The following is a 9,970-nucleotide window of genomic DNA, read 5'->3' on the forward strand; positions in this document are numbered from 1 at the left end:
TTAAATTTTTTTAATTTTTACAAAGTTTTTATTGCTTTATTAAAACATCTATACATAAACAATAACAAATTCAGAAGAGAAACTGTAAAATGTTGTCTCTCTCAAAAAAAGATACTTTTGCAAAGGAATATATTGACAATATTGCATGTCAACACTAAGGCAAATGCAGAGAAGTGCACAAACTGACTTTAAGATCGTGTAGTCTTCAGTCTCTTCGATGGCTTTTCATCAGCTGTCTTCCTCTTCTCTGGCTTCTGATTGGTCACTGTGTGTGTTGCATCCATCAGATTGAATTCCTGTATTAAAGAGGGCTGAATCTGATTGGCCACCGCCCAAGCCCATAAACACTGCTCCACCCTGTGAGGAGTCCAGTCCTGCTGGCCGTCCACTGAGACAGGAAATAAATAATATAGTAAGATCCTAATAAAGAAATATTTAAGCTTAACGTGTGTCTTACCTTTATTAAGCTGGGATGATTTATGTAGCATTTTCTGGAGGAAAAGTGCATAATGTTTGGCTGTGTACTCGACCGGTCTGAGCTCGGCGATGCTCTCCACAGCTTCATCAGCCATGAAGGCCACCTCACCTGGAGCTCCGGCTGCCAACACGGCTGACAGAGACAGTTTGATGTGGTTTAAACATGTATTGTTACAGTTATTGCATGCATGCATGATTTGATAGGTGTGTGTACCTGATGCCGTTGCTGGCCCGACACCTTTGAGTTTGCACAGCTCTGTAATTGCCGCCTGGACATCGGGCAACAAACCGAATGCTTTGCTGGTCGAGCTCTGAACCGCCTCCTCGCTGTTCGAGCCAATGAGCTGCTGCAGACGTGGCCTGAACTTCCCTTTCTGAGAGGAAGCAGCCCTCATCATCATCAATTATCAAAAAGAGCAATGCACATTTGTGTGTGAACTGATGTCATAGGAGTGAACGTCACTGCGTGCAACCAATGAGCCACTTGCCTATTTCCGGCATCATGTTTCTTGCTAATTACGTAGAGTGTGAATCTATTTCTATTGTGCTTACAGTCAGTTTCCACTCCATGATCTTGACGAGCTCAGCATGTTTGAGGGAACGCTGAGATCGAGCCGAGATCGCTGCGGGCAGCTCCTCCTGAAACCTGGAAAAGACAGACAATGGCACTAAGATTTCCTGCAATTGCATTATATTGTGATGCAAATACAATAACGAACATAAAAAGACATTTTAGGCGTGTGTTTCTGAGAACTCGAGTCTATTTTTTCTAGAGAAGCTGCATTTCAGGTGTCAAATTGCATGTTAGCTGGTAATTATGATGAGTAGGCTAAAATTAATAAAAATATTTTAAAATGTATATAATTTATAATTTAACAATATTTTAATTCCTATAATTCATTGTTAATTTTAAATGTAAATATTTGAGTAATTTATATTTGTAAATAATATGATTATTAATACATAAATTAATATTCAATTATATTCTGATGCAAATACAATAAACATAAAAAGACATTTCAGGTGTTTGTGAGAACTCAGTTTTTATTTTTGTAGTTGTTCACATGACCTTTTAAATGTAGAGTTAATACTAGATAAGCCTTATTTAAGGTTGTCAAACTGCATGTTAATTGATAATTATGATAAGGCAAAAATTATGAATTCAAATAATAAAATTATCACAATATTTTATAATCTATATAATTTATAATTTAAATTTTATTTTATATAATTATTTTAAATGTATATATTTGTCATTTATGTTTGTAATTAATATGATTATTAATATATTAAATTTTTGAAACCCTGTCATTAGTTTCTCATAAATTAAATTTTATATATATATATATATATATATATATATATTTAATGTATTTAAAATTATATATAATTTATATAATATATAATTTATTTTTTATTAATTTTTACTATTAAAGTAATAGTAATAGTGTGTGTGTATATATATATATATATATATATATATATATATATATATATATATATATATATATATACACGCACACTATTAAAATATATATATAAAAATTATTTACAAGTTTTTTTTTTTTTTATATATATATATATATATATATATATATATATATATATATATATATACATACAATACAATCATACATAATTACAACTTAAAATAACTGTTTTCTATTATTTTAAAATGTTTTAGTATATCATACTAGTATTTAGTATAATATAATTAGTAATAAAGATTATTAATTAAATAAATTATTATGCAATTCTATGCAAATAAATACAATAATGAACATAAAAATAAATTTTAGCTGTGTGTTTGTAAGAACTCAAACCATTTGTCCAGCTGCAAGAGCTTTCCAGAAGTCTTGCCCTTCACAGCTGATTTTGCTTCAATCACAGTCCAGTATTTTCCATGAATCCCTCTCCATACAGCTGGATCTTCACAGTCAAACAGACTCCCCTCCACAGACATGACTGAGAGAGAAAGATAATTCAGTTTATAACATTCACTGCAGATCTCAAACAAGCAAGCCAAATAACAGCACATTATCATACCAGGATGTGTTATGATAAACAGTCCGTTGTGTGAACTTTTAAAGGCGTTTTAACAAATTATGCAGCTCTTTTCTAGTCTCCTGCAGTCTGACACACTAGAGCAGCTTGACTGAACCAGCGCGCGCCATGCGACGGGAGGTGACGTCAGCGGCAAACGTAAACAATAATTCTACATCCGCTTCTCTTGAACGGACACATTTGTTTTTAAAAGGGTAAGTTCTGCGCGGATATTTCAGTAATATCTAAACTCATACTACAGTTGAACATTCATGTTCGGAAACATGATAAGCTGAATTATGAACTCGAGCGGCAGGAGTTATTACTGCTATATTGAGGTGTTTCTGAAGCTGTGTGACACTTTTGTTGTGTAAGAGCTCTAAAGGACTCATATTTAGCACATATATTATTCCACGCATAAGTAATACAGCTGTAAAATAATAAAAATGTTTCATTTTTATAACCTCGAAGCTCCAGTCGGCCAGTATGAATGGTGATTATGAATAGTTCAAATCCTTATTATTTCAATTACATAAAATATAGAAAAAAGATTTTATAAACTCGTATAAAATCACCTCAGCATCTCACTTGAGTTTTACTGCTAATATGATTTCTAAAATTGCGTTGAACTTGTATTAATAAAGCTTCTCTGCCAGTGATTTTGCTGCTATGTTTCTGTTCTGCAGGTCGGTGTGTAATTCCATATCAAGATGTTGCACGCGCTCGCGTGGATGTGTGCGTGATGTCACGTGAGGTGGATTTTTTCGTCTTGAGCTGAGCTTGACCAACACAGACGGTGAGATAAAAACCCTGAATTTAAAGGATTAGTTCACTTTCAAATTAAAATTTCCTGATAATTTACTCACCCCCATGTCATCCAAGATGTTCATGTCTTTCTTTCTTCAGTCGAGAAGAAATTAAAGTTTTTGATAAAAACATTCCAGGATTTTTCTCTGTATAGTGGACTTCAATGGACTCCAAACGGTTGAAGGTCCAAATGTCAGTTTCACTGCAGCTTCAAAGCGTTCTACATGATCCCAGACGAGGAATAAGAGTCTTATCTAGAGAAACCATCACTCATTTTCTAAAAAACAATTAAAATTTTATACATTTTAACCATAAATGCTCATCTTGCACTAGCTCTCTTCTTCTTCTCTATTAGAATTCCAGCAGTGTAGACACTGCTAAGTGTATTAATTGTTATATACTTGCACTAGCGTATTGTCAATAACAGTTTAGTTCAAACTTTGAACATTTATGGCATTTATGGTTAAAATGTATAAAAAAAATTTTTTTTTTTTTTTTTTTGAAAATGACCGATGGTTTCTCTAGATAAGACCCTTATTCCTCGTCTAGTATCGTTTAAAGCCCTTTGAAGCTGCACTGAAACTAATTTTGACCTTCAGCCGTTTGGGCTCCAGTGAAGTCCACTATATGGAGAAAAATCCTGGAATGTTTTCATCAAAAACCTTAATTTCTTTTCGACTGAAGAGAGAAAGACATGAACATGTTGGAAGACATGGGGGTGAGTAAATTATCAGGAAATTTTTATTTGAAAGTGAACTAATCCTTTAAATAATAACATTAATAATCCCTTAGATGTTTGTCATTTTACCACCGCAAATCATTTCTAGAATAATAAAACAAAAAAACAAAAAAATCGAATGATCTACTTATTGAAATATGATCTTTAAAGAATAGTTTAATCATTCATGTATATTTGTTTTTGAAATAATAAATACATTGATGAAATGTGTTTGCTGTTTCTGGCCTCATTTTCCCAAAGGTCCCAAAGGTTGGAGGTTATTTGAAGTGTTTTTATCAACACACAAAGCGTAAGTGTGAACTGCTTACTTTATTCATGCATGTTTAAATGTATAAGATGAGATAAATGCACCTCCAACCATGAGATGTTCGTGTTATGAATCTGTCCTCCACCTGCTGGCCAGAGAAGGAACTGCATCTCTCTCATCTCCTGTTTCTCTGTATTCTGCAGCTTGAGATGGAGAAGATGACCAAGGTCAGCTCCATCAGTGGCCGTACCATGTTTTGCCACCTGGATGCTCCTGCCAACGCCATCAGCGTGTGTCGGGATGCTTCGCAGGTATTGTATTTTTTGTGGTTTTTAAATGTAGCCCATTTCAAAGAGAAGCACTGAATTAAAAAAAAAATCTTTTAAACAGTTTTCACTCAGATATTGCTAGTAAATTTCACAAATAATTACAAAGAAACAACAAGTAACACATTGAATTAAATGTGAAATTTTGAAGTAGAAGATATAGTTAATAATATAGTTAATTGCATTAGTTGCATTAACTAACATCATAGCATTTATTAATCTTAGTTAATGTTCATTTCAACATTTACTAACACATTATTAAAATCATAAGTTGTATCTGTTAATATTATTTAATGGACTTGAGCTAACAATGAACTCAAAATGAATGTTATGTTAATAAAGATTAATAATTACTGTAACAATTATATTGCTTATTGTTAGTTAATGCATTAATTAATGTTAAGTAATGGGACCTTATTGTAAAAGGTTACCTATTTATTTATTTTTTAATGTGTATATTGTAGTAATTTGTATTTGTAATTTATATTGTTATTAATATGTAAATTAATATTCAATCTTTCAATCAATAATTAATTATTCCATAATTAATTGTCTATAATAAAAATTACCATTTTTGTATATTATAGTAATTTGTATTTATAAATTCTATTGTTATTAATATGTAAATTAATATTCAATCTGTCAGTCAATAATTCATTATTGAATAATTAATTGTCAATAATAAAAATTAATATTTAAAATACATTTTTTTCCATATCGTAGTAATTTATATTGTTATTAATATATAAATTAATATTCAATCTGTCAATCAGTAATTAAATATCCAATAATTAATTGTCAATAATAAAAATTAATATTTAAAATACTATTTTTTGTACATCGTAGTTATTTGTTTTTTAATTTAGATTGTTATTAATGTATAAATTAATATTCAATCTGTCAGTCAATAATTAATTATTCAATAATTAATTGTCAATAATAAATAGTAATATTTAAAATTAAATGTTTTGTACATCGTAGTAATTTTTATTTGTAATTTTTATTGTTATTAATATGTAAATTAATATTCAGTCTGTCAATCAATAATTAATTATTTAATTAATTGTCAAAAATAAAAATTAATATTTAAAATACTATTTTTGTAAATCATAGTAATTTGTATTTGTAATTTATATTGTCATTAATATGTAAATCAATATTCAATCTGTCAATCAATAATTAATTATTCAATAATTAATTGTCAATAATAAAAATTAATATTTAAAATACAATTTTTGTATATCGTAGTAATTTGTATTTGTAATTTATATTGTTATCAATATGTAAATTAATATTCAATCTGTCAATCAATAATTAATTGTCAATAATAAAAATTCATATTTAAATACTACTTTTTGGTAATGTCATTAGATATTCAATTCAATTCACATTTATTTGTGTAGCGCTTTTCACAAAATATATAGTTTCAAAGCAGCTTTACAGAAAATGCATGTTTCTGCATTACAATTTAGAGTGATCTGTTATCAGAGGTGACTGTTTCCAAGTAATCTCCATATGTCAGAAATGCAGATAATGCAAATCATGCAGTCATCTAACATCATGTATTCATTTAGGCAGAAACAATGATCTCATTAATGCAATTATTACAAGTAATATGGTAAATATCTAGAAAATATAGATACAGTTAACTTGTTAACTTTTTGTTTCAGGTGGTGGTTGCTGGGCGAAATATCTTCAAGATATACGGTCTGGAGGAAGACGGTTTCGTGGAGCGTCTGAACCTGCGCGTGGGGCGCAAACCCTCGCTGAACTTCAGCTGTGCGGACGTCATGTGGCATCAGATGGAGGAGAACCTGTTGGCCACCGCCGCCACTAACGGAGCCGTGGTGACGTGGAACCTGGCGCGGCCGTGCCGTAACAAACAGGAGCAGTTGTTCACAGAGCACAAGCGCACGGTCAACAAGGTCTGTTTTCACCCTACTGAGGTGAACATGCTGCTGTCCGGCTCTCAGGACGGATTCATGAAGTGTTTTGACCTGCGAAAGAAGGAAAGCGTCAGCACGTTTTCTGGTATGTACAATCTTGTGTGCAGATGAGCATCTCTGACTTTTCTACAACATCTGCATAAGCTGAAGTATGTACATTTAAAAGTAATAATTCACCCAAAAAATGACATTAAAAAGCCATAAACACCATCTGAGGAGCTATTTTCAATGCACTTTAATTTAAGAAGCAAATCTGGAGCTTCTTAGACACTAAATAGATTCTTATTTGATGCTTCAGATATGGAAGCTGTACACAATCAATGTGAACATCAATCTGTGTTTCTGCAGGTCAGTCTGAGAGCGTGAGAGATGTGCAGTTCAGTATGAAGGATTATTTCACCTTTGCGGCCTCGTTCGAGAATGGAAACGTGCAGCTGTGGGACATCCGCAGACCCGACCGTTACGAGAGGATGTTTACCGCGCACACTGGCCCCGTCTTCTGCTGTGACTGGCACCCTGAGGACAGGTGTGTGCACACTTAACGAAACTAATCGTAATAATAGTACATTTGTATTTGTATGGCACCTTTAATATATGCCACTCAGTGCTTTACAGGCCTGCATATAAAAATACAGAAAAACAAGCAATAAACAAGAACATTAAAATAAAATAATATAAAATGAAAAGGAAATAATAATAACAATAATAAAATTCCTAAACTTAAAAGATTTAAAGAATTATTATTATTATTATTATTGTTATTATAAAATTATAAATAATGAAATATGAAACTTACAAAACTAAAAAATTAAAAAGAAAGATAAAATAAAAAGGAAATAGTAAAAATAACAATAGTAAAATTCTAAATAATGACTTAAGAAACTTAAAAGTGAACAATTAAAAAGGAAAGATAAAAGGAGAAGGAAATGGTAATAATGATAATAATTATTATTATAATAATTATAATAGTAAAAGTCTAAATAATGATGTAAAGTTCATAAGTGCACATTTAAAAAAGGAAGAAAAAATAAGAAGGAAATAATAATAACAATAATAAAATTCTTACTTAAAAAAATTGAAAGAATAATGATAATTATTTTTACTGTTATTATTATAAAATTCTAAATAATGAAATAAGAAACTTAAAAAAGTTAAAATTAAAAAAGGATGATATAATAAGAAGGAAATAATAACAATAATACAATTCTTAAACTTAAAAAACTTAAAGAATAATAATAATTATTATTATTATTATTACAATTATTATTATTATTATTATTAAAAAATAATGATGTAAACTTAAAAAAGTAAAAATTAAAAAAGGAAGATAAAATAAAAGGAAATACAGTAGTAACAATAATAATAGTAAAATTCTAAATAATGACTTAAGAAACTTAATAAAAGTGAACATTTTAAAAAGGAAGATAAAATAAGGAAATAATAATAATGATAATTATTATAATAATTATATTAGTAAAATTCTAAATAATGACTTCAACTTAAAAAAGTGAAGATTTAAAAAAGGAAGAGGAATGAGAAGGAAATAATAATAAAAATAATAATAATAGTAAAATTCTAATGTATGACTTAAGAGACTTAAAATGAAAATACAAAAAGAAGATAATATAATAATAGTAGTACAATTATAATGACTAAAGAAACTTAAAAAGTGAAAATGTAAAAAAAAAAAAAAAAAAAAAAGAAGATAAAATGAGAAGGAAAAAAAAAGTGACTTAAAAATAAAAAAGTGAAAAAAAAAAAAAGAAAGACAAAATAAGAAGTAAACAAAAGTCATAATAGTAAAATTCTAAAGAATTTGTTAGAAACTTAAAATATCTCATCTTAGCTAACTTAAAAAGATGTTTTGTCTAATTTCAGTTGGTAAAAGGTTACACATTAACTTCAACCTCTTTGGCTCTATTGTGTATACATAAGTCTTGTCTGTGTCTTGTAGGGGTTGGCTCGCCACAGGCGGACGTGACAAGATGGTGAAAGTCTGGGACATGTCGACCAATCGCGTGAAGGAGATCTACTGCGTTCAGACCATTGCGTCGGTGGCCAGAGTGAAGTGGCGTCCGGAGCGGCGCTATCACCTGGCCACCTGCTCCATGATGGTGGACCACAACATCTACGTGTGGGACGTCCGCCGGCCGTTCATCCCCTTCGCCACGTTCGAGGAGCACAAAGACGTGACCACGGGAATCGTGTGGCGGCACCAGCATGACTCCGAATTCCTTCTGTCGGGGTCCAAGGACAGCACTCTGTACCAGCACATGTTTAAAGACGCCAGCAGGCCCGTCGACCGCGCCAACCCTGAAGGACTCTGTTTCGGGTTGTTCGGCGACCTGGCGTTTGCTGCTAAAGAGAGTCTGATGACCGGTGAGTGACCCAGATAAAGTCTAAAATGTTTATCGACATTGATTTCTTATCAGAATATTGTCTTTCTTAATAGCTCCCCCTTCTGTAGGGGACGTGGGGCGTAAAACCTACCCAGGCGGCGATCGGCGGTACCCCATCTTCTTCTTCAAGAAGCCCGATGTGACGGCGCAGTTTGCGCAGGTGTCCAGCGCGCTCAGTGTGTTTGAGAGTGAAGCGGGCAGCAGCGTCGGCATGGACTGGTTCATTAGCACCGCGCAGAGTTACCTGCTTAGCGGGAAACCCTTCGCCGAGCTCTGTGAGCACAACGCTCAGGTCGCCAAGAAACTCAACAGACTGCAGGTACTTGTTTTGTCCGCTAAAGCACTTTGATTTAAAATATTAAAGGGGACCTATTATGCCCCTTTTCACAAGATGCAGCCAAAATGAGGATTGTCAGTAACGGTGTTCAGCCTTACATTGTTCAAACCGGAGTCGACACTGATGGAGAGACTCAGGAAGAAGTTACAACTTTTAGAATGAAACTGGACGTTTCTGAATGGTTAGTGGATAAATTTATGTAGTTGCTGTGGAGTTGATTCAACTCATCGACTGGCATGTGCCGTCATGTTAATCTTTTGTGCAAATCCAGAGTTGAATTGACCCTCGTTTGTGAAGCAGTCCAGCGTAAAATGACGGCATGACAACACTCTACTACAACAACTCTTCCTCTTCTCTAAAGCAGCCCAACATGGCCCCACCCCCTTTGTTGTGTGTTCTCGGGGGCGGGGTTTATGTAAATTTTGGGGTTTGTGATGTCACCAACCCGGGAAGAATCTAGTTGTAGTCCCTACCAGCCGTTTGTTGTAGTCCTTAAAAAGCAAATTCTTTAAAAGGAAATATCTCCCTTTGCATTGAACTTTGAGTGTTGTAACTTTGCAGATGTTGTTTATGCACAAACAGCAACATTACACACTAACTAAAGTTAAAAAAGTGAAATCATAGTCAAGGACCCCTTTAACTTGAAGTC

At 32.4% G+C, this 9,970-nt stretch overlaps 2 protein-coding genes across 4 annotated transcripts; one reads left to right on the top strand and one right to left on the bottom strand.

Moving 5' to 3' along the window:
* LOC125258230 lies at window positions 1-3,234 on the bottom strand. Of its 2 annotated transcripts, none has more exons than XM_048175126.1 (6): window positions 3,096-3,234; window positions 2,301-2,442; window positions 1,030-1,123; window positions 692-851; window positions 458-610; window positions 1-388 (listed from the first exon to the last, which is right to left on the bottom strand). In XM_048175126.1, exons 2-6 carry the CDS (start codon window positions 2,438-2,440, stop codon window positions 189-191), a joined length of 747 nt encoding a protein of 248 aa, XP_048031083.1. In that variant the 5' UTR covers window positions 2,441-2,442; window positions 3,096-3,234; the 3' UTR covers window positions 1-188. The 2 variants fall into 2 exon arrangements, with proteins under 2 accessions (XP_048031083.1, XP_048031082.1); XM_048175125.1 differs by lacking the exon at window positions 3,096-3,234 and adding an exon at window positions 2,524-2,667.
* LOC125258229 (GATOR complex protein WDR24-like) lies at window positions 2,709-9,404 on the top strand. 2 transcript variants are annotated; one of them, XM_048175124.1, is made up of 8 exons: window positions 2,709-2,735; window positions 3,207-3,316; window positions 4,307-4,355; window positions 4,517-4,624; window positions 6,310-6,670; window positions 6,934-7,111; window positions 8,540-8,964; window positions 9,053-9,404. In XM_048175124.1, the coding sequence occupies exons 4-8, from the start codon at window positions 4,523-4,525 to the stop codon at window positions 9,331-9,333; spliced, it is 1,347 nt and encodes a 448-aa protein (XP_048031081.1). In that variant the 5' UTR covers window positions 2,709-2,735; window positions 3,207-3,316; window positions 4,307-4,355; window positions 4,517-4,522; the 3' UTR covers window positions 9,334-9,404. The 2 variants fall into 2 exon arrangements, with proteins under 2 accessions (XP_048031081.1, XP_048031080.1); XM_048175123.1 differs by having other exon boundaries at window positions 9,038-9,399.
* The last annotated feature ends 566 nt before the right edge of the window (window positions 9,405-9,970 follow it).

The sequence above is a fragment of the Megalobrama amblycephala genome, linkage group LG22, assembly GCF_018812025.1.
Source record: "Megalobrama amblycephala isolate DHTTF-2021 linkage group LG22, ASM1881202v1, whole genome shotgun sequence".
NCBI lineage: Eukaryota > Metazoa > Chordata > Actinopteri > Cypriniformes > Xenocyprididae > Megalobrama > Megalobrama amblycephala.

What these genes read in the sequence shown, in the direction of transcription:
- LOC125258230 (XM_048175126.1), bottom strand. Translation starts at nt 2,440, where the DNA reads ATGTCTGTGGAGGGGAGTCTGTTTGACTGTGAAGATCCAGCTGTATGG. An exon ending in CTCTTGCAGCTGGACAAATG is followed by an intron (nt 1,124 to 2,300) that starts GTTTGAGTTCTT and finishes TGTCTTTTCCAG; the next exon opens with GTTTCAGGAGGAGCTGCCCG. An exon ending in ATCATCCCAGCTTAATAAAG is followed by an intron (nt 389 to 457) that starts GTAAGACACACG and finishes TTCCTGTCTCAG; the next exon opens with TGGACGGCCAGCAGGACTGG.
- LOC125258229 (XM_048175123.1), top strand. Translation starts at nt 4,523, where the DNA reads ATGGAGAAGATGACCAAGGTCAGCTCCATCAGTGGCCGTACCATGTTT. An exon ending in AAGCGTCAGCACGTTTTCTG is followed by an intron (nt 6,671 to 6,933) that starts GTATGTACAATC and finishes GTGTTTCTGCAG; the next exon opens with GTCAGTCTGAGAGCGTGAGA. An exon ending in TAAAGAGAGTCTGATGACCG is followed by an intron (nt 8,965 to 9,037) that starts GTGAGTGACCCA and finishes CTTTCTTAATAG; the next exon opens with CTCCCCCTTCTGTAGGGGAC.